At 39.4% G+C, this 24,722-nt stretch overlaps 1 protein-coding gene across 4 annotated transcripts in view; it reads left to right on the forward strand.

Moving 5' to 3' along the window:
• Positions 1–24,722, forward strand: part of RELCH (RAB11 binding and LisH domain, coiled-coil and HEAT repeat containing) — a 214,323-nt gene that overhangs the window by 89,891 nt on the left and 99,710 nt on the right. For all 4 annotated transcript variants that reach the window (XM_089674859.1, XM_089674857.1, XM_089674858.1 and 1 more), the window contains 5 exons: positions 3,573–3,764; positions 7,303–7,394; positions 11,255–11,554; positions 11,788–11,863; positions 16,776–16,871. In XM_089674859.1, the coding sequence (XP_089530985.1) occupies positions 3,573–3,764; positions 7,303–7,394; positions 11,255–11,554; positions 11,788–11,863; positions 16,776–16,871 (756 nt within the window). The remainder of the gene's footprint in view (positions 1–3,572; positions 3,765–7,302; positions 7,395–11,254; positions 11,555–11,787; positions 11,864–16,775; positions 16,872–24,722) is intronic.

The following is a 24,722-nucleotide window of genomic DNA, read 5'->3' on the forward strand; positions in this document are numbered from 1 at the left end:
ACTTTTGTCCTGCTGATTTCCAAAGCACTTGTTTAGTATTTGGAATTATTTTTATTAAAAAAATAAATAAATTTACATTTTTTAAATTTTTTTTTTTTTTTTTGCAGGTAAAAAAAATGTGCATTTACTATTTTTTTTTTTTTGCCTGGAAAGCATTGCACCATGCAGGATTTGTGCAAATTGTCAGTGTTTCTGTGTGCTCGTACATCCATGGGTACGGGCAAGTAGATACGGTGTGACAAGAATACTCCATGAACTGCCACGGCTCTCAAAAGCACTCTGGTAGTTCATTGAGAACTACAAGCCGACAGCTGCAAAGGATTTCAGGACTTGTAGTTCATTCATTCACAGAACTCTGTGAAGGAATGATGCGGCTGTGTGAGCAGAGCCCTGCATGGTCAGGCTGTTTTCAAAAAGTGACAGCTAGTACAGCGAACTTCTCCCCATACTGCTGTCACTGGGAGGGGAGAGACCAGGCAGTGGCTGCAGTGGTGGGAACATGTTACATGAATTCTTATACTGTACCGCGCTCCAATATTATCAACCTTTTGTGATTAACCTTTTTTGGTTGTGTGAATTTCTTAATATACCACCTATAATCCAATCATTACTTACTTCTATGGTGCTTAAATATACAATTAACATAAATTAATTTATAAATATTAATTAAAAAATTATATGTGATTATAACAAATATTAATAAAAAATTAATGAAAAATTGGAATGTCAATACTATGTGAATAAAATACTAAAAAATTAATAAAACATAAAAAAAAAAAAAAAAAGAAAGGGAATGTCAATTATTTTCTTTAAATTTGAGATGGTGTTGTTATTCAATTTAGTTAATGTGATAAGTCTGTGTTGGCAGCTTGAACCTCTCCCTTGTCTCCTCTCCTCTCTCCTCAGCTCAGCTTTCTCAATTGTGCTTTCTTCACTGGCTGCTTTGTTTATTCCTCCATATACGGAACATGCAGAGAAGGGAAAAGAAACATAGTGTCTTATCCGGGATATAAGTGATTTATTGCTCTTTGATCTCCCACTCACATTGTGTAAATGTAAATAACGCTTTGCATACAATGTATCAAGATCGTACTTCAGACAGCCTGGCTGATGTGTTTGCTTGCAGTAAATATATAAATGTGGATTTTCCACATCCCCCAGAGGAAGCTACGAGTCCCTGTAGCGTAACGCGTAGGGGAGGGGCGGTGACGTTATCACGCATCCACAGAGGAACGGCGAGTATATTTACTGCAAGCAAACACATCAGCCAGGCTGTCTGAAGTACGATCTTGATACATTGTATGCAAAGCGTTATTTACATTTACACAATGTGAGTGGGAGATCAAAGAGCAATAAATCACTTATATCCCGGATAAGACACTATGTTTCTTTTCCCTTCTCTGCATGTTCCGTATATGGAGGAATAAACAAAGCAGCCAGTGAAGAAAGCACAATTGAGAAAGCTGAGCTGAGGAGAGGAGACAAGGGAGAGGTTCAAGCTGCCAACACAGACTTATCACATTAACTAAATTGAATAACAACACCATCTCAAATTTAAAGAAAATAATTGACATTCCCTTTTTTTTTTTTTTTTTTTTTTTTTTTATGTTTTATTAATTTTTTAGTATTTTATTCACATAGTATTGACATTCCAATTTTTCATTAATTTTTTATTAATATTTGTTATAATCACATATAATTTTTTAATTCATATTTATAAATTAATTTATGTTAATTGTATATTTAAGCACCATAGAAGTAAGTAATGATTGGATTATAGGTGGTATATTAAGAAATTCACACAACCAAAAAAGGTTAATCACAAAAGGTTGATAATATTGGAGCGCGGTACAGTATAAGAATTCATAGTTTAATTTCATACACCTAGAGAGGGTGTAATTAGTGCCTGGCGATCCAATATTTAATAAATATTCACTTAAGCACACAATTAACACTAATAATAGAGTAAGTTAACTCCTGGTGGCTCACAAATAACTATTCTATTAAAATTGCAGGGAACATGTTACATGTTCCCAGAAGGGGAACTTATCCATTTAAACATGGTGTTTTTTTCTTTCTTTTTTTTTTTTATCCATAATAGTCCACAATCTGCCAGCTTTAAACCGCAACTATACTGTACAAGGTGGTTTGTGTAAAATTGATTGTAATCCTGTTCATGGGTGAATACTGTATGTCATGCTTTCAGATGTCCACAACAGATATTTTTTAAAAGGATGCAGTGACATTTGAACATCCAATAAACCCTTAGAAGAAAATAACCAACTTGTTTTTGTAGTCCTTTGCCTAGCCATTTTGGTAGCAAAAAGCAGCAACCACCATTAAATGACTGATAATTAACTTTCTGTGTAGGTTTATAGGTTTCAAATACAGGCAATACTACCACTTTGTCACTTTTTTTTCTAGCTCTGATGGTAAGTGTTTGATTCTTTTAAAGTAAAATAAAATATCATTCTTTTTTTTTTGAGAGCAGCACCTGTGTTTTTACTTTGTCACTGGTAAACAGTGTTCAGAACACATACAGGGGGAATTCGTACATACTCGTAGGTAAGCCCCATAATGGCCATTTAGTCTGTTGTGAGTAGTATTGGTGATTTGAGGTTCCCACAATTGACTATTGAATGGTTAAGGCAGTGAATTCAATGAGTGTAGCTGAAGTTAAGGTCCTCTGTATGCTCTTGATCCAGGGGGTTTCAAGTGATATGCAGTGGATTTAACAATTACCAAATGTATCCTTTTTATAGTATTGTGAATTTGATTAGTTTTTTTGTTAAAATAAAAAGGTTGTTGATTTTGACAAATTGCCTTTATTTGAAAAAAATATGGGACCCATGGATACAATACATTTCAGTATAATAATGAGTAGCGTGGTAAGCTGGACTCGTGAGAGTGATGAAGAGATGAGGCACATCTGTTCACACTTTTTCTTCTCCTTTGTTTTTTTCTATTCTTCTTCTCATGTTCGCTAAATCTAAGGGTACAGTATATACCAGGATTCCTCCAAAGGTTGCTAGGGGTTCCTTAAACAATTAGTAATTTCTGCCTCTCAGATAAGTTTCCATCGACACCACACTGATTTTTTTTTTTTTAGCGATCTGTATGAGGGCAACTCTTCCCAATGACCATCATACTAATATATCATGAGTTGTAGATATTAAAAATTTTAGCAAAGGGTTCCCTGAGACAAGAAAGTTATTTCAGGGGTTCCTCTCTGTTGAAAAGGTTGAGAGAGGCTGGTATATAATTTATTCCAGTTCTGTTACCATTGTATAGAAATCATTTACATATATTAATTCCTTTTTTCTATTTATATCAGGAACGGTTTTTAATAATTGCTTTGACCTTGGGACAGGGTGTACGTTTTCACTTAGAAAACCTGGTGACATACCTGTTTGCAAAATGTAACATGTGCAAGTATATATGTTGTAGACTGCTATATTCCAAACAATAAAAATTATTGGAATGAAAACCAAAAAGTTGCTGTTGTCTCTATACCTGCTAATCAGATTTAAGCCAGGCAGTTGGAACCCTGACCCTCTATATTTTCTCTTCAGGACTTTGAATTGTGGGATGATGTAGGATTAAATATTCCAAAACCTCCAGACCTTTTGCAACTTTATCGTAACTTTGGAAGCCACCAGGCTGTAGTAAAAGACACTGCAGATGTTGCAGTTGTTGTAAAAGAAGATGAACTTGAGCCGCTACCTAGTGCTCAGATATCAATAATGGAACCCCAGCCTCTCCAGGTGAGATTAGTTTTATTATTCATTAAAGCTGAACTGTAGGCACGCAAATATTTGTACATTTGTGTTTTTTTTGTTTTTTTTATGGTTTTGCCCTTCAGTTTTTCAATAACTTGTCCCAGACTCCATTAAAGTTTCTTCATAGGTTGCCCTACCTCAATCCTGTCATGAGGACTGTTCACCTCAGCCAGGGCTGTCTTTAAGGCAGGGCAAAAGGTCCTGGTTTACATACCCTTATCCCTTTGAAGTCTTCCTCCTGCGCTGTGTCCTGGTATCTCAATATGAAGTGTTGTCACTATACTACCCAGCTCTGCCCTATTGCAGTGTATAGATGACCCAGATCATGTCTGCATGCACATGTAAATAACTGGCATTCCCTTGTAAATAGAGGCAGCATTCATATGTATAATATGCCCCCCTGAGGTTCCATCCACCACCACCTCTGCTGAATGTTGCCCACTGGGAGGTAAACAGAAACATGCTTAAAAGTCCTGCCTGCAACTGTGGTGATTGAGCCTACCATCAGCCTATTCTGCAAAGGTAAGCAAAGTGGTGGGGATGGGGTGTGCAGAAGCAGACAGAGGTAAGGAAGGTGGGTGTAAGGATGAGCGGAACAGGCATGTAGAGTTAGGGTAGGGGGGTTGGAGCGGAGAGTTTGTGGGAGGTTTGGGGTGCATAGGTTATCAATCAGTGAGCTGCAAATGGTGTACTGTAACCTTTGGCAGCTATAGGTTACTGTACACCATTACCACTTACTCATCAGCTGCTAAACAGAGAGCAGTAATGATGTGCAGTAACCTCTAGTAAGCAATCAGTGAGTGGTAAGGATGTGCAGTAACCTCTAGCAAGTACTCAGTGAGTGGTAAGGATGTGCAGTAACCTCTAGCAACCAATTAGTGAGCCGTGGTGTGTGCTATAACCTCTAGCAACCAGTCAGTGAGCAGTAATGATATGCTGCCACCTCTAGCAACCAGTCACCATCTCTGCCTGATCTGCTGTAGTAAACGGATTTGGAGTCTAGCTTCTATTTGTTTTGTCTCAGAGCAGGTAGAGAGCGAAATTGCAATTGGGGGGGTGTAGGGGAAATGTTTTCCCAGGTTCCAATCACTATTAAAGATGGCCCTGACCTCAGCCTACATCTATCTTGTGGTCTTATAGGCTGAGTGACTGGTGTTCTCGACCTCCCCTCTGTAATTCAGAGCTGGTACTGCTGATAACAGCATGCTAGTGCTGCCTGCTGTACATTGATCAAAGCTTCAGCCGCTTCCTCAGTCCACTTTGCTTTGGCTAAGGATGCCTACAGTTAGATATCCGTAACTGAATTTGCTAAGATGGATGGAAATGCAGGCCACCATATGATCAGTGACCAGAGAGCAGAGAACTCTCCTGTTGCTACAGCATTATCTGGCTCATGAAAGTTATGCCTGTTCTGATACTGTTGTAAGCAGGCACAGTTTATTTGTCCAGCACAATGCTTCCACCCAAATTAGTGCTGCAGTGCTCCAACACTGATATTGTGATACAGGCTGGCACAATTTATCGTGATCACAAGGAAGTTCTCTGGACGTTTGCGACCCTCAGCAGTGGCCTGCATGTTTTTGTTCTTGCGGTCTCCTTCCACTGGCTGCTGAGAGCATTTGCTTTAATGGATGCAATGTGCTGATATCCTAGGGTTTTCCAGATGTCTCCAGAAGGAGCAGGGTAAGAAATAAAAATGATTTATTTTACATTACAGGAGGATGGGTCCGGGAACTTTGTAAATCTATGTTGCCTGAAGATCCGCTTTAAATTATGTATGCCAAAATTTTGTATTTGAGGCTGTATAAATATTAATGTGTAACTGCAATATTAGTTTACTTTCCTAGATTATTTACACTTATGGGATCGTATGCATGTCCCTATATGTGCCTGTTGTCTCTAACCAGAAATGTGGCCCAGTACTTTTAAACTGTTTTTATGAAACCTACAATAATCCCATTCAAGTAAAAATCGAGTATATGGAGAGTAGTCTTAGAGACCATCGACCCTTTACTACAGTATATAGAATAAGGAATTTTCAAGAATGAATTACACTACTAATAAAGTATAAATTTAGCAATTGCAGGGCGGGTCAGCTCCTGCCATATTATGGATTATGGCACACTTGTCTGCTAGTCCGCTCTACTTCATCAGGGATGTTCAATTAGCACTGCTGCGGGCAAGCAGCAGGACTCATCTGTCAGGTGGAAGCATTTGGGTGACTTTGCTGCTGCCCAGTTGCTTCCACACAGCCCATTACAGTGCCAACCTCCAAACACCCCCCCCCCCCCACCTGCTATATCTCCCGGGTTTTGCTTGCCTATCTGTGGGCCCGGGACCAATTTAGTCTTGCCCTGACCCAGAAGTGATGTGACATCACTTCTGGGTCCCCGTTCACCGATTTCCTAGCTATCGAGGCTGGGAAAGAATGTAATGCAGTGTGATGTTCAATGCATTACATCCAGTGGAGTACAAGGGCGACATCCAGGGTCTTTTTACCCTGGATGTCTCAATAAAGATAACCTTTCACCAAAAATTCATCACATAAGGGAAAAAATTGGGCAATTTATTGCCTTTTTTTTTTTTTGCCCTAAAATTAATTGTGTATTTTTTAGAAACATTTTGCATTTCCTAGACCTTTGTGGTAATATCGTGTTAAATAAAAATTGTAACTACCACTATTTTTTTTCTTTTGGGTTTCTGCTTCCAGAAAATATATCATGTTTTTGGGTTTTGTGTAATCTTCAGGCCTAAAATGATTTGTTTAAACATGTGCAAAAAACACAAAAATGGCTCTGGCAGCGAAAGGGATAAAGGATAAGCCTGACACTCCCTTTTCCTGAGGAGCACCCTATTGGTGCTCATTACACTACAAGGTCTCTCTCCTCCCTGCTAGTACCCAGGTGCGATGTTGGAGTGAGGCAGGGAGGGGAGGAGGAGATGCACAGGGCAATGTTAAAAATATTAAATGTTTAAGTAAAGCCCCTTTTGTTTTTAAAAACCCCAGACAGTCCTAAAAGCACCTTAGGTTTAAATATGGTTTTGGTTAAAAAAAATTTTTTATTTTTTTTTAATCCGGACAAGTAGATTGTCATGTGGGACAAGTAGATTGGGGCACCGATTTTAATGCCTGGACGAGTAGTTTTTAAAAAATTTCCACACTCTTGCTATGTATACAACATTTGTGTTTCCCCTTGTCACTCTGTCCATGTCCACTGACATCCACTGCCTCATTGGAGTTACATAGTCCAGGTACTCAGCTCCATTTTCAGCATTAAAGAAGCTGCTAGGATAAGCAGCAAAATGTCTTCAGCCTTGTAGAACAATTCCAGTTGAACGTGACTTGACGCTCACTAGCCATACCATGGATAAATGGAATCTTCACAGACTTAGCAGTGGTTGCTTGTTGATGGAATGGCCGTAGCTTTGCCTTAAATTGCAAATCACAGGGATTAACAGGGAATGAATGTCTGTATATGTTGCTTCAGTGCCAAATACATTCATTTCACAATTTTCTTTTTAGTCATCAGCAGTAGTTCAAGAACTAGAGAATAAAATCAGTCAGTGCAATGAAGAAAAAGTGGCTTTACTGGAACAAATTGCGACTCTCCAGAGGTATGTAGTACTGCTGCTCGGATATATATCTATGTAGTCCTAGAGCAGAAACTGTAGTTGATTACAGGGTAAAAAAAAGTGTGGTTCCTTATTAAAAAATACTTTTAAACAAAAAAATACTCTTTATAAAATACAGTTTTACTGTTTACCTCAGTGAAACCATTTTCATAGCGTTAAAATGGTTAAAGGTAGGACTTGCATATCTGTATGGCTATCACAAATAAAATACATTTGAAACGAATACACTCTACATTTATGGAAGTTTGGTTTTCCTTTTTTTTTTTTCCTTCTTTAAGTCTTAATACATGTATGTATCCTCTTATGTGCCAAAGGATGGTGGGACTATGTTTCCTTTCCCCTTGCTCCTGAATTAATGCACAGGGGCTTACTAAAATGCTGAGTTCAGAATCCTCTTCATTGTATTTAAGGCTTTGACAGAATAGGGGAAAGTTGACATACTGCGTAAGAAGGCTGTGGTCAGGATGTTAATGCCAGAATGAAGTACAGAAACCTTGATATAACTAATAATTTAAGAAGGGCAGAGGATGTTAGAGATCACTTTATCAATAAATTAGGACATTGTACTAAGTAATCACTGGTCTGTATTACATGATGATCACTTACAGCCAAATATACATTCACAAACATAACTACTGTAAATTCACAAACAAAACTACTGTAATTTGAATATCAGGTTACAAGAATATATTGTCTTTGTACTGCTTAGTGGCTTGTTTAAATTCTAATGGCAATATTTTATGCTCTCAGTTTGAGACAAAAAAAAAAAAAAAAAAAAAATTATATATATATATATATATATATATATATATATATATATATAATATGGCCAAAGGTTGTTGGACTTCCCATTCCAAAATCATGAGAGTTGAAGTGGTTGTAAACCTCAGACATACAGTATGAACAAAGCATATCCCTCTATACTGTGTACTTGTCTCAATCCAGAGCACTAAGTGTCATTTCTGTCTGCTTCATTCCTCTGTAATTGGCACAAACCTCTTCAGACAAGTTTTTATGACACCAAGTGATAAATTGTGATAGGGGAGGGACCTCCAGCAGATTGATTGCTTCAGCTCTGTACATGTGAGCTGTGTGGAGGGTGTGTATCTCTTTCCTCCAATTAGCTCTGAGCTCTCCTCTCTGAACTCTGCAGTGTGTAATTTCAGGTCTCCACCCTCTTTTTTTTTTTTTCTTTTTTTTTTTTTTTTTAAGTCTCAGACCAGCTTTATAAATTCAGCACTTTGTATGGATGTAGAGAAGACTGCAGATAAACAGGTACAACTTATGTAGGAGGACTTATTTAATCTGTGTGTCATCTGACGCCAGACAATTTACTGGGTATAAGATAAGTGAAAGTCCAGCACTGACACTGTATGAAATACAATTACAGTACTTTATTAGTTATCCACTGAGATATAAAAGGAATCCATGTTTCAGCCCCACAAACTTTGGGCCTTATGGCTAAGCCCCAAAGTATGTGAATATGAAATGCGCCAATCTTTACACTGGGTGGATTTTTTTTTTTTGTTTTGAAGATAATAAAGGACTGCAATTTTATTTCATACTGTGTTGTTGCTGGACTGTCACTTATCTTATGGCTTTCTACAATATGTGCACCGTTGTCCTGGCATTTGAAAAAGTATTCATACCCCTTGAAATTTTCTTATTTTGTCATGTTACAACCAAAAACATAAATGTATTTTATGTGATAGACCAACACAAAGTGGCACATAATTGTGAAGTGGAAGGTAAATGATAAATGGTTTTCCAAATTTTTTTTAGAAATATCTGAAAAGTGTGGCGTGCATTTGTATTCAGCTCCCTTTACTCTGATAGCCCTAATTAAAATCTATTGGAACCAATTGCCTTCAGAAGTCACCTAATTAGTAAATATAGTCCACCTGTGTGTTATTTAATATCCGTATACATACAACTGTTCTGTGAAGCCCTCAGAGGTTTGTTAAGAGAACCATTAGTGAACAAACAGCATCATGAAGGCCAAATAACATACCAGACAGGTCAGGGATAAAGTTGAGAAGAAGATTAAAGCATGATTAGGCTATAGAAAACAAATATCACAAGCTTTGAACATTTCAAGGAGCACTGTTCAATCCATCATCAAAACATGGATAGAGTATGGCACAACTGCAAACCTACCAAGATATGGCCATCCACCTAAACTGACAGGCTGAAGGAGAGCATTAATCAAAAAAGCAGCCAAGAGGCCCATGGTAACTCTGGAGGAGCTGCAGAGATCCACAGCTCAGGTGGGAGAATCTGTCCCACAGGACAACTGTTAGTCATGCACTCCACAAATCTGGCCTTTATGGAAGAGTGGTAAGAAGAAAGCCATTGTTGAAAGAAAGCCATAAGAAGTCCTGTTTTCAGTTTGCGAGAAGCCATGTGGGGGACACGGCAAGCGTGGAAAAAGGTGCTCTGGTCAAATGAGACCAAAATTGAAAGTTTTTGGCCTAAAAGCAAAACACTCTATGTGGCTGAAAACTAACACTGCACATCACCCTGAACACACCATCCCCACCGTGAAACGTGGTGACAGCATCATGTTGTGGGAATGCTTTTCTTCAGCAGGGACAGTGAAACTTGTCAGAGTTGATGGAAGATGGATGGAGCCAAATACAATGCAATTTTAGAAGAAAACCTGTTAGTCTGCAAAAGACTTGAGACTGGGATGGAGGTTCACCTTCCAGCAGGACAACGACCCTAAACATACAGCCAGAGCTACAATAGAAAGGTTTAGGTCAAAGGATATTCATGTGTTAGAATGGCCCAGTCAAAGTCCAGACCTAAATCCAATTGAGAATCTGCAGCAAGAATTGAAAATTGCTGTTCACAGATGCTGTCCATCCAATCTGACAAAGCTTGAGCTATTTTGCAAAGAATGGGCAGAAATGTCACTCTCTAAATGTGCAAAGCTGGTAGAGACATCCCCAAAAAGACACTAATTGTAGCAAAAGGTGCTTCTGCAAAGTATTGACTCAGGGGGGCTGAATGCAAATGCACACCACACTTTTCAGATATTTGTGTAAAAAATTTTGCAAACCATCTATCATTTTCCTTTTATGTGCCACTTTATGTTGGTCTATCACATAAAATCCCAATATAATCCATTTACATTTTTGGTTGTAACATGACAAAATGTAGAAAATGTCAAGGGGTATAAATACTTCTTCAAGCACTGTATAGCTTCATCCCACAGCTGATAAAAAAAATGAAGGTTTCCAGCACCATAAGCTATATGGGTTTGCAATCACTTTAACTTAAAAGTACTACCCTCCTTCTTCATGGCTAGAACAGCCTCCACCCTTATGAAAAGGCTTTCCACAAGATCTCTGGAGTATTTATTTGAGAATTTGTGCCTAATCAGCCAGATCATTTGTGAGGTTAGGTGATTCTGGACTAGAAGACTCTGATCACAATCATACAAGTTCATCTCAAAAGTGTTCAGAGCTTTGTGACGGCCACTCAAGATCCACCATCCCAAACTCTCCAAACCATGTCCTTATGGACCTGGATTTGTGAACATTCAAGTTGTAATGTAAAAGGTCCTACTCGAAATTGTTACCACTAGGTTGAAAGTGCCCAGTTGTCTAACTTGTCTTTGTATGCTGCAGCATTCACAGGACCATGCATTGTAAACACCTCATCTCATTAATTTGGCCATATAGATAGGTGTGATGGTCAGATGTCCACACACCGTTTGGTCATATAGTGTATTCCTAAAAGCAAGATATGGTCTGTAATGTTAGTAGTTTTGGAGAAAAAGAAGAGCTTTTAACCTTAACACTTGAAGTCTGTGTTTCAAAATAAGCATTTGTTTTTAGGGAACTTGAAGTTCTAAAGGCGAAGCCTGTGACAGACATTTGTCCTGAAAAGCCAAGGCTGTCTGACAGGCTACAGAGTCAAATATCAGTGGAAAGTGATCCTTACATGGAGATAAGAATGTCAGACAGTGACCGCAAATGTGACAGGACTGAGGAAAACCAAATGGTGGAGCCATCAGAAACAGACTTCCAGCTACCTGAGGATATTCCACCCATTGCTGACCTGTCAAGTATTACCAAAAGGGCACTTCTTACTACGCCACCCCTTAAAGATGGAATTCAGTTTGACCAACCTAACAGGTAAGTAGTACAAAGATAATCATTTTTTTAAATAAGCCTTGCACATAAAGTGGTAAAGTTTGTAGTTCTGCTAATATATGCTCTCACTGATTGCTCCCCGCAAACTGACCTATGTTTATCCATTTATTCAAACTGATGCAAAGTGAATATTAAATTGCAGCCCACCATTTTTTTTTTACACATTAAATGTTTACTCAATATCTCATGTATCTATTTTTTTTATTTTTTCACAGAAAACTGTCCCCAGCTTTTCATCAAGCACTACTATCTTTTTGCCGAATGTCAGCTGACAGCCGTTTGGGTTCTGAGGTAATATAAATATGGTTAAATAACTGGTTAGACTGAAGTCATGCAACTTTTAAGAGTCTTCATCTTCCACAATGGGGTTGATTTGCAAAAACTGGAGAATGCAAATCTGGTACACCTGTGCATGGTAACCAGTCAGCTTCTATCTTCAGCTTGTTAAATTAAGCTTTGACAAAACAGTTTGGAAGCTGATTGATTTCTATGCAGATCTGTACTAGACTTTGCACTCTCTAGTTTTAGTAAATCAACCCCAATGGTTTCATATTGATACTTTGTATCCCCTTTTACCAACTGGGACAGGAGGTAGAATTTTGGAGGCCCTGCCTTACTACATCTCTTCGTTTTGCCATTCACAGGGATAGATACAGATTACAAGATCTTATTGTCCTAGAATAAATTAAACCACAAACTTGGTGTGTAACTTTGATCCATCCATATCTAAACAAGGTGCATTTCTAAAGCCATTGAAAGCACGTTGGCACCCAGAAACATATACAACAGATACTTTTTTGTTTTTTTTATAATTTAGTTTTTATTGAGTTTTTGAAAGACATACAACAGACAAAACGTTGCACAGAGTTGTGAGTTAACAATTACCTATCACAATTCAACAAAAGACAGAAAACAGACTCATCGATGACAACAGATACGTTTTGTTGCCTAATCATCCAATTCATGTTTGGGTTTTGCAAGGCTTCTTATTTTGATCTCATCCCAGTAAGTTATGGACTATGTAAGACACCTTATTATGGTTTTATCATCCCACTAGTGTATAGGATTTGTAATTCTCCAGGTATAAAGGCCAGAAATTCTGATTAACAAACTGCAATTGCATTTGAATGTCTGTTTAATCTAGCAAAAAAAATTTGCAAATCTCAAGAACATTTACTGACCCAGAACACATAATTTCAATAATAAAACCTATATGTATTTTTGAAAGTACATTTTTTTTTTTTGTACTGTTAAAAAAAAAAAAAATACTGTTTTTTATAGAGCAATCTTTTTCAGTAAGGGATTGGCCACAAATCGGGTAATCTCTGTCCTATTACACTGTTCAACAGGTAAAAAGTTTTGGGCATAAAATTAGCTAATCTTACATAATTTTGGGGTGCTGAAAAGGAAAATGACTCTAAAAAATGTTGATTGGCTCTAGTTTCCATGATATATTCACCCGTCTAATGACGTAAGCCATTCAAAATTATGATGCAACTTCAGCTGCATATTGCGCAATTGATACTGGTGACCAATAGAAAATTGCATGTATACTGAGATGATGCAATATTAGCCTTTAATTGCATCACTTCACTGCATAAAAGCTGCAGTATCTGTAGCTGATTGTAGTTCGACAGCGTCTTTACATTTTGTTTTATGCTTATATATGCTACTCAGTAATGCCTCGAACTTGTGTGAATAAAGCAGATAATTTCTGCTATATCTGCGGTGAAATAACTTTTATCTCACAAAAAAGGAGGATAACAGGAATGATTAAGAAAGCCTACAACTTGTATTTTGGCTGCAAGATAGGAGACCAGGACAAGAGCTGGGCACCACATATATGCTGCAATTCTTGTGGGACGGCACTGGAGCAATGGTTGAATGGAAAAAAGGCATCTATGCCTTTCGCTGTGCCAATGATTTGGAGAGAGCCAACAGATCATGTTAGTAATTGTTACTTTTGTATGGTGCCTCCAATTGTAAAAGGGCTAAATAAGAAGAAAAAAGTTATCTGTGCACTATCCAAATATTCCATCGGCAATACGTCCAGTTCCTCATGGAGAGGGGCTACCAATTCCTAAAGCACCAGAATCCTTCGTGGTTGAGTCAAGTGAGGAAGAACCTGAAGCGTGTAGTCACGTGCAGTTGTAAGAGAGAGCCCTTTCCTCGAATACAAGAGAAAAGCCAAGAGAAGCAAAACCGACACAAACTGAAGACAAAACTAGTGAGAATCCTAAGTATTAAAATGATTCAACTTAGCTTATGGCTATAATTTTTCTTGGTAATCCTATGCAATATATTATGCCATTTAGGCTTTGTTATGTAGTCAATATCACTTGCTTTATATTTGTGGAAAGACATCTATCTATATAATTATTGTGCATTATGTAGTCATTACGCCTATAGTAGAAAACTTTCCGTTTACAGAAAAACTAGAGCCAATTGACAAATTTCATTGTTATATTTGAACTTGGAATGTGAAATTCATTAAGAAATGGATCCTTTTGTTTCCAAAACTGGCAAAAAATAAAAATTTGTTGAACAGTGTTATGAGCCTGTTAAATTCTTTCCTTTTTACTCACTATTGCAACCTGTGTTGTTAGTGATTGGCCTATTCTGGAGAAAGTACTTCTCCCAGCTTATTATTTAGCAATATCCTATTGAGGAGGAGTTCCTTAAAAAGCAGGCCACCCCAATAGTGGATCTGGACATTTCCTGTTTTAACAAGATCCTGAGCGGTAGATTTACTAAAACTGGAGCACTCAGAATCTGGTACAGCTGTGCATGATAACCAATCAGCTCCCAACTTCAGTTTATTCCATTAACCTTTGATAAAAAAAAACCTGGAAGCTGATTGGCTTCTATGCAAGCTGTACCAGTATTACTAAATCAAGTCCGTCATGAAGACATCCAAGCGCTTGGAGATCCAGTGCCCAAAAGGCTAGAAACCTTTTTAGAGGTTTTATTCTCTCCTAAGTCCTTCCCTGCAACCAGCTATTGCTACAAAATCCTTCTGTCACACGTTTGGTCCAGTACTATCTGTTGGGATCATGGATCTATCCTAATGGATTCTTTTGCCCCAAACAGCTGGAGCTCACGCCTGTTGCCCTGCTGTATTCTATGGATGGGTTGGTGGATGGTTTTTGCATAATACCAAGAATGAGTCTCCTTTTGGTACGTGTGCAGAAGATCATTTTGGCTCAAATGCTAGTCTCTGGAACAGCAGTGCAAAAAGCGACAATTGTGCCTGCCCTTTGATGGAAAATGTGTCTATAGACTTTATTATTTATTAGTCTTTATTAAGGACATCACCAGGGGAAAGAGCACCCTTTCAACCCTCCCACCCTCCCTTCTGAAAAAAGCTTTTTTCTGGTGAACCTTCTCTTTTTCAAAGACCTCCTAAATCCCACTCACACAGACTTTTTCAATGTGATCACTGCCAGCAGCTACAGCCATTAGCATTGATAACTGTGTTGTGCCAGCAGGGAAGGCTCCTCATCAGCAGAACACATTAGCTCTGCGGGAGGGATTCCCCCACCAACACTGTCTATGTTTAATGGGGGAATTGAGTAACTTTCTTTCCTCCAAATGGTTGGAAGAAATGGCTTGCTTAAGGCCTTTTTTCTTCCTTCCACCTCAAACAAGGCACTGTTCTTCCATATTGTGTTCCCCAAAGTTTCCAAGGAGATTTCTCTCCATTGACGGAATGTGATAAGTGCTGTTCTCAGCTACTGCTTCTTTCACACACTTTTTTTTTTTTTTGCTAATGTCATGATGCAGTTTTTCTGTTCATTGTTTGATTGTGCCTCGCCTCAGATAAGCAGAGTAACTCCTGTAACCAGTATCCACCATTAGGAAAAACTGTATATATTCATCTAGGTTTTTATCTGTTAAATATGACAAATTGTTGTGGAGGGTAAACAGAAAAATCTAGAATTATGCTTATAATTCATTTTCTGGTACAGATGTTGTGACGCTTTATAATTTCTATACTGTTTGTAATATCTGAAAACGAAGGAGATGTGGCTAACAAGGTCTTTTAAACTCTCCACTTTTTGTCCAATTGGTAGTTGGGGACATTTTATGAGAGTAGTGCTATCATGGAAGAATCCTAGAAAAGATTAACCGTGAATAAATTGTTGTTTTTCAAAAATATGTTCATAATTATATTAAAGATGAACTCCAGTCAAATGGCTAAAATACATACAGTATAAGGGTGCTGTTTTACCTGTGAAATAATCTGAATTTCTGTCCATGAAGTGCTGCGATTTCCGCAGTTCACTCCATGAGACGGAGGTCTTGATTGTAGAAAGCATACAGCGGTGTCCTCTCTCCACCTCCTAGCCAGCTAACTGGACAGTGAGGTCGCCCTTCTGCTCACACTTTTTTTTTCTTCTATCAGCATGTTTGTCGGGTCATTTGCATGCAGCACATCTAATCCGCTCCTAGTACTGCACCTCACTCTCTGTGTTGCTGTATAGGGGATTATTTCAACTCAAATTCTGGCATTAACACTGTTTGCATCTCAAAAAAATACATGAAGCCCTGCTTCACACTAGTACGGTGTGGGAAACGCTGTGAACCATGTGTGTTCTGCAACCTGCTGCGGGTGTCAATTCAGTGTTAACAGCACCCCAAGAGCAGGTCACAAAAATGCTGCAGGGACCTTTTTGGTGCGGATGCAGTGACATTTGAGCACAGACTCACATGTGAATTACACAGGAATTGCAATTCCTGTGCGATTCACATACAGTTCCTAATGTGAACTAGGCTAAATAATGTATTTTATATTTTTGTCTGGAGTTTAATGTTGACTGAAATTAATATGGTTTTGATAGACCATTGTTCTGTAACAAGCTTGTAGATTTGTAACTTTAAAAAGCGCTTTCCTTTTCATCATAATAATTGCAGAGGGAAAATGTGCATATTAGATTTTTTTTTTTTTTTTTTTTTATAGTTTATGGAAGACAAGATTTTTTTTTAAATTTTCATAGAGTTTACAACTTTGTCAAGCAATACAATGCATATTATACTAGCAAAAAATAATTTTCTAACTGACGACATATAAGGCGCTGTTCCTATGTGTGTACTGTCTGTTGTCTGCTTTGTTCAGCCACATATTGGGTAGTTAAACAGGCTTGTGCTGGATTGCAGATCTCATTTAATGCCCAATCATAGTAAAAATGCTTATGTATTGTAGGTGTCCCGCATTGCTGACAGTGAGAATGGAGTCATGCTGATGCTGGGTCGCTGTCTTCCTCATATTGTCCCAAATGTGCTCCTTGCAAAAAGAGAGGTATGGAAAATCTATATGGACTATCTCTGCTTAGATTACTGAGATTAAGGAAACCAAAAATAGTAGAATAATTCAGTTGACAGTTCTATTTTCATGCATGCCTTTCCTAGAAAATGGTTGTACATCTGTGTCAGGTGAGTTTGATAGTTTAACCTGGTTTCCTAGCACTTTGTCCCTTTTATCCTTGGCAGAATAAAGTCAGTTGTGTCTATACCCTTGCCCTGTCCTTTCATTCAACGCATAAAACATATACTGTATGTCATATGATAAAATAAATATATATATATATATATATATATAACATATATGGTCACATACCTGTTAGTCTTTTTAGTTCCCTATTAGTCATGTGATTGTGTTTCCTACTCCACTCCATCTTCACTGGGAACCTTTACTGGGAGAAGTATGTAGGCTGCCATTGCTGCTTCTTTTTTGAAAATGTTGCCTGGCCCTCTCTGGTTTCAGCACTAAAGCTGTGTGATCAGCATTGCAGCCAGACAAGTAGCATTTTTAAAAGGCAAGGTCAGGAATGGCAGATAATGTATTTCTCCCAGTATAGGATTAAATAATTGCAGACAAGGGGGGAGGGGCCTGAGCATGGCGCCGTGAGCTCCAGGCGCCCGCCATCCATGTGTGCAGCCCTGTTGCTGATCTGCCCTGAATATAATGACTGGAGTCCTGTCTCACCTGGGGCCGGGGTGGAATCGGTGTTGGAAGCCGCGGTGAATCTGAGTGTGGGCGGTCCTGGTGGGGAGAGGACCCCCCCCCCACTGATGCATCTGATCTTATCTGGATCTGGTGGCAACGGCTGGGACTGATTATGCACTGGGATGGAAAGATCTTAATCGGTCAACACGGAAGGTGGTGGTGAGTTGCTGTGAGTAACGGCGGGACACTTAATCTTCTAATGTACTTTATGTAATTGCTGCAGCCTAAAGCACTTCAGAGCATGGGGTGGGACTGAGGACTATATTTGCTGGGGTTCTCAGTGGTTTTCAGTGGCTAGCGGAACTGGTTAGATCACTTCTGCTCCTAAAGTAACATAATAGGGGATGTTAACGTACCAGAGGAAAAAAAAAAGGGGGGGGGGGGGTTTCCTGGGGGTGGATAATACTGCAGTTGTGCATGAATAGCAAATTCAAGGGCAAAGTCTAAAGCGATGAAGGGCAGATCAGCCGGGGGGGGGGGGGGGCGGGGGGGGTAAAAACTCAAGTGAATACGAATACTAGTACAATAAGGAGATACCTGCCTTTGCGGGAGAAAAGCCCAGAGACTTTAACCCCAGATAAGCAGGGGAGAACCAAGAACCAATCAAGAATGTCACTCGGGACACAAGAAGCGAATCAGATCAACAAACTGATAAATGTGGATAGTGTAACAGACCAAAGTGTTTTAGAACAACAGGGAGGTATGTGACAAATACCTACATAATCTGATATTGTGGAAATGTTCGCAAAATTGGAGATGTCTATGAAAAATTAAATGGTAGCAATACGGAATGATCTGGGTCGAATATTGACACGAGTGGAAGAAGTAGAGGGAAAAATGGAGACACAGGTGCTTTTGATTAATAACTAGAGATGCAGGTTGAAGAGATGCAAAGAGACAAGAGAAGGCTCACATTCAAATTAGATCAAGAGAACAGAGAGAAACAATTTAAGGATTCGTGGTTTACCAGAAGAGTCCCAAGGGGAATGCTTGTGAGATAAAATAAAGAGTATTTAATCCATTGATAGGCAGACCCGTAACAGCATTTAAAAATGGAGAAAGTGCACAGGATAAGGCGACCGCAAGGAGCGTCAGCAGACTCGCACGGAGATGTGATTGTCCAATTCCATCACTACGAGGATAGAGAAAAAATATGGAAAAAAAGAGAGACCACAGAAATAAAATATGGAGAGACAAAGCTTCAAATATTTGCTGACATTGCAACTGAGACGTTAGCCAGGAGAAGATCCTTGAAACCGTTGCTGGAACAAATGAGGGAGAAAACAAAATCCGATAGAACTGGGGTTTCCTGGCCTGTCTGATTGGGTGGAAAATCAGCAAGACTGTTATTGCCAGATGAATTAAGTGACTTTTGTGGAAAATTTAGACTTGCAGGAAATGGCATTGTGGGGTGGTCAGGAGGGTCTATTGAGTGCTCAAGGCTGGGAAAGGAAAAGTGGCAGATGGTAAATAAAAAGAAAAGCTAAACCGATGTGGGATTAGGAGGGGGGGGGGGGGACGTCCCCTGCTCTTTTCCCACATCGGGGTGGTAGTTCTTACGCACTGAGAAAATGGGAGGGCTAGATAGGCAGTAGGAACTAAGTCGAGGATGAGAAAGTAGTAATGGTGGGTTGTCTGGAGGCTAAATGCGCTACCAAACTCTAGATCCCCAATGCTGGGAGATGGGGGGGGGGGGGGGGGGTCGGAGTGGGAGTGTGTGTTTTAGAACTTCACCCCAATCTAGGAATTGCTAGTGGGAACATCCCACAAAAGATTCAGGCCAGAGGTTTTGTAAAAGTAATATTGGTAAAGTAAAGGGAGGGTGGGAGGGGGGAGGGCGGACAGAGGGGGGAGGGAGGGGAGTAAGGATGGAGGGGGTTAACGGTCTGTGTTCAATATTATCTAGGTCTGTATTCCTTTTGAAGGGAAGTATAGCTGAGAAGTGACTTGGCTTCAGAAATGAGTTTGATCAATTTTATAACATGTAACGTAGGGAAATCCACCAATATTCTATTGATGTAGTAGCAATTGGGTTCTCAAAACGTGGTTTTCACTCTGGAGGAGAGATTGGTGTACACAGAGGGTTGGTTTCTTTTCCTGAGAGGAATATTACAAGGAGTTGGCTACACGTTAGCAAACCTCTATTGCCCAAATAACAAACCAGTTGTATTTATGGAGAGTGTGTTGAGAAAACTTAACCATCCTAGTGGTAATCCCTAGTGTGGCTCGGGGTTAATTTTCAGTACCAAAAGCGATAACTTGAGCCACACTCAGGATTACACTGTAGTGTAATTTACCTTGTCCTGTGATCCCCCGATGTCCTCCTGCTGTATCCTCCGGCCGTGTCCTCCGGCCGATGCCGGCATCCGTCTTCTGGGTTCCTTTCCCTGCGAGTGTTGTGACACGGGGGGGGCGGAACCGGCGGGAGATTCAAAAAAGTAAAAACATGACATACACACAATACATTGTAGTCTGTAAAACTATTTCACCTCCGTTTTGTCCAGTGCCCTGCCTGCACTTTTACTGTTTTTTTCTGCCTGGAAACTGGAGTTCGTCCATGGCATCCAAAAAGCATCCTTTTAGTTAAAAAGCGGTTTTAGACCAGCTAGAAAACAGCGCTAGTGAATTAGAATCCCTTGCAGAATTGACTGATAATGATTCGTGGGGAAATTCTTCATCAGACACTGAAATTGACGACAGCGACTGAGCTCAGTGATGTGCGACCTTGGTGCTCTATTTCAGATTTCAGTGTTTTTTGGTTTGATTACATTATTGAATTGTATTATTATTTTTATAATTATCTATTATATTATAATGTATGATTTTGTGTTTCAAACTTTATCATACCTGGGATGTTTACTAGACTCTCTTTTTTGACATTCAAAAATGTCAACATAATCAGACCGCCAGGGAGGTTACTGACTTTAAAAAAGGTAATCTGATTGTGGCAGGAGACTTTATGTTTGGATCCATGGATGGATATGTCATCAAGTGCGCATAGAGAAGGTGGTAGAAACTTAAAACTGTTGAAAAAGAAACGACATCAATATCAGCTGATAGATACGTGGAGAATGAAACATCCAAGAGAAAGGGATTATACCTTTTTCTGTCCAGCGCACAGATCATACTCGCGATTGGACTACATAATGATCGAAAACACACAATTGGATTCATTGGTTAAGTCTAATATAGGGGTTATGTCTGTGTCAGATCATGCACCTGTCACAATGAGACTACATGTAGGAGGGGAGCAGAATAGATTAACTATGTGAAGATTAAACGAGATGCTTATACAAGACACGGATCTAGATTAAAGGTTAAGGAAGGAATTAGAGCAATTTTTTTTTATACTGAATGAGACCAAGGAGGTATCTGTGGCAACAATATGGGAGGCACACAAGGCATATATCAGGGGAATTTTGATCTCGATGGGGGTGGAAAAAAGGAAAGACCAGGAGAAAAAAATAAGGTTGATGACGGAGGAGTTGTATAACTTGGAACAGTTACATAAAAAGAAACTAGACTCAGAAATACTTCAGAAGATAACCCTTAAAAGAGAAAAGCTAAAAGATCTTATGGAAGTGGAAACAAGGAGGATCTTTAATAGGGTCTCAAAGGAATGGTATCGGTGGGGGAATTGACCTGGGAAATTTCTAATGAAAAGACTAAAGGAATAGAAATCAAAGCATTTTATATAGAAAAAAATTTAAGATGAAAAAGGAGAATTGGTGTATTCCACCACTGACACTGATAATCCATTTCAAAAATTATATAGTAGGTTGTATGATGTAAAGAATGGGAACCAGAAAGAAACAGAGGAGGAAAAGAAGGGGAAAAAGGCAGAAATATCTAAAGGAAGTGGGTCTACCAAGAATTCCAGAAAAAAAGTTAGAGGCCCTAGAGAGAGTCATCTCCCAGGAGGAAATTATTTTAGCATTAAAGAGTACGGCAGCAGAAAAGAGTCCAGGTCCTGATGGTTATAAGGTGGGTTACTATAAGAAATTTAAATATATACTGGTCCCTAGATTTGGCGCACATATGAACGCGTTAGGAGAAGGGCTGGGGATGAGAGAAGAATCATTGCAAGCATATATAACAATCATACTTAAAGAAGGGAAAGATGGTGCGTAATGCGTCAGCTATAGACCTATATCATTAATAAATATTGATACAAAGTTATATGCGAAAGCATTAGCAACTAGGATGAAAGAACTGATGCTGGAATGAATACACCTGGATCAGGTGGGATTCATCCCGGGAAAAGAAGGGACGATGGATTGAGATCACTACTACTTTTACAAAAAGCAAAGCGAGAGAAGCTGCTGCCAATTTTGTCAATTGACGGCGAAAAAGCTTTTGATAGGTGTCACGATCGCAGCGTCAGACCCCAGACCTTCTCACCAAACTCGTGACCGAAGGACTAGCTGATCTAAAACCGCGATGTCATGTGCGTAACAATGCCACGCCCAGCTGCACCCTGCACAACGATTTTCCAGCTAATTGGACCACAATTGATGTACCGGCAGCCTGAGCGATTGTTACTGGGTCAGGTTAATTACACAGTTAACCCTTCACACTGCCACCACCTTTGTACAGAGAAAGAGGAAACTCGGCAATATCAGCTAAACACTATAATGGTTGAGATAATCGTCGGCATAATACGGTCAAACAAACACAGTAGCATTCTCTTTAGAGGCAGGAATTCATACGTTGCAATAAAGCGCTATAGAAACAGTTCAACACTTTCAGAAGGATAGATTTATTACTAAAATGTCAAACGGGTGCAATAAAAATATTTACAGAAAAAGATGTAACAGATTATATATATATATATATATATATATATATATATATATATATATATATATATATATATACACAGTTGCAAGAAAAAGTATGTGAACCCCTTAGGATTACGTGGAGTTTTGCATGAATTGGGCATAAAATGTGCTCTGAACGTCATCTAAGTCACAACAATAGAAGAACACAGTCTGCTGAACATAATACTACACAAACATTAGATGTTGCCATGGTTTAATTGCACATAACATGTAAACATTCACAGTGCAGGAAGGAAAAAGTATGTGAGGCCCTAGCTTAATGACTTCTCCCAGAGATAATTGGAGCCAGGAGTGAGCCAACCTTGACTCCAATCAGTGTGATGATATTGGATGTGTTGCTGACAGCTGTCCTGCGCTTCAAAAACACACACCTGTTTTGGGTTTACTGGTTTTAAGAAGCACTGTCTGATGTGAACCATGCCTCGCAGAAAAGAGCTCTCAGAAGACCTACGATCAAGAATTGTTGACTTGCATGAAGCTGGAAAGGGTTACAAAAGTATCTCCAAAAGCCTTGATGTTCATGTGTCCACGGTAAGACAGACTGTCTACAAATGGAGAAAGTTTAGCACTGTTGCTACTCTCCCTAGGCGTGGTCGTCCTGTAAAAATGACTGCAAGAGCACAGCGCAGAATGCTGCATGAGGTAAAGAAGAATCCCAGAGTGTCAGCTAAAGACCTACAGAAATCTCTGGCACATGCTAACATTTTTGTTGACACATCTACAATAAGGAAAACATTAAACAAGAATGGAGTACATGGGAGGACACCACAGAGGAAGCCATTGCTGTCCAAAAAGAATATTGCAGCACGTTTGAAGTTTGCAAAAGAGCACCTGGATGTTCCACAGCACTACTGGCAAAATATACTGTGGACAGATGAAACCAAGATTGAGTTGTTTGGGAAGAACACACAACACTATGTGTGGAGAAAAAAAAGCACAGCACACCAACATCAAAACCTCATCCCCACTGTAAAACATGGCGGAGGGAGCATCATGGTTTGGGGCTGCTTTGCTGCCTCAGGGCCTGGACGGATTGTTGTCATTGATGGGAAAATGAATTCCAGAGTTTATCAAGACATTTTGCAGGAAAACGTACGACCATCTGTCCGCCAACTGAAGGTCCGCATAGGATGAGTGATGCAACAGGACAATGACCCAAAGCATACAAGTAATTCAACAAAAAAATGGCTGCAACAGCACATAATACGCCTTCTGGAGTGGCCCAGTCAGAGTCCTGCCCTCAACCCGATTGAAATGCTGTGGCATGACCTTAAGAGAGAGATTCACACCAGACATCCCAAGAATATTTCTACACTGAAACAGTTTTGTGAAGAGGAGTGGTCCAAAATTACTCCAGATTGTTGTGCAGGTCTGATCTGCAACTACAGGAAACGTTTGGTTGCGGTTATTGCTGCGAAAGGAGGGTCAACCAGTTATTAAGTCCAAGGGTTCACATACTTTTTCCTCCCTGCACTGTGAATGTTTACATGTTATGTGCAATTAAACCATGGCAACATCTAATGTTTGTGTAGTATTATGTTCAGCAGACTGTGTTCTTCTATTGTTGTGACTTAGATGACGTTCAGAGCACATTTTATGCCCAATTCATGCAAAACTCCACATAATCCCAAGGGGTTCACATACTTTTTCTTGCAACTGTATATAACATACAGAGACCAACAGCACAGCAAAGAGATATCAGAGAGAGGTGAAAGGGTTAAGATACTTGCCAAAGTCCTGGGTTAGCAGATCCAAGTTTCAGAGCAAAAGGGCACGGGTCTCCCCAGGTGGTATTGATGTTAAAATGGGAGACTTCTTCAACTTAACTTCTCTTAGGCCTGACAGCCTATTTTGTAGTTCCCCAGCAGGGGGTGTCTCTGAAGTCAAGGACCAATACCCCGTTTAGGGCGTGTAGGTATGGGTGGATACCTCAACTAGATCCAAAATCTCCCATAACTCATATTTTGGCCCATAACTTTCCAGCTGCACAAGTGATATTCCACCCGCGGGTAGATTATTATGCAGACATGTCTGAGGATTGATTAGATATGAATTATGAAATTATACACTGTACTGTTCACGAGATCTACTTTTCTGTTTTCCTATGTATCCGAGACAATGCGAGTGACCTATCAAACTTCTCATGGCCAATCTGACGATAGGTCCGGTTTTTATGTAAGTCTCTCATATTCCAAGATATGAGACATAGGGAGAAATGGATTTTGAAAAGTGTTTATCTGACTCTGTCACCTACGCTGAGTTAGGTTTATTAGGCTGGAATTTCTTTCAACTCCTGGGAAAG

This window comes from Staurois parvus, unplaced genomic scaffold (assembly GCF_062004578.1).
Source record: "Staurois parvus isolate SC_StPar_1 unplaced genomic scaffold, SC_StPar_1.0 ptg000153l, whole genome shotgun sequence".
NCBI lineage: Eukaryota > Metazoa > Chordata > Amphibia > Anura > Ranidae > Staurois > Staurois parvus.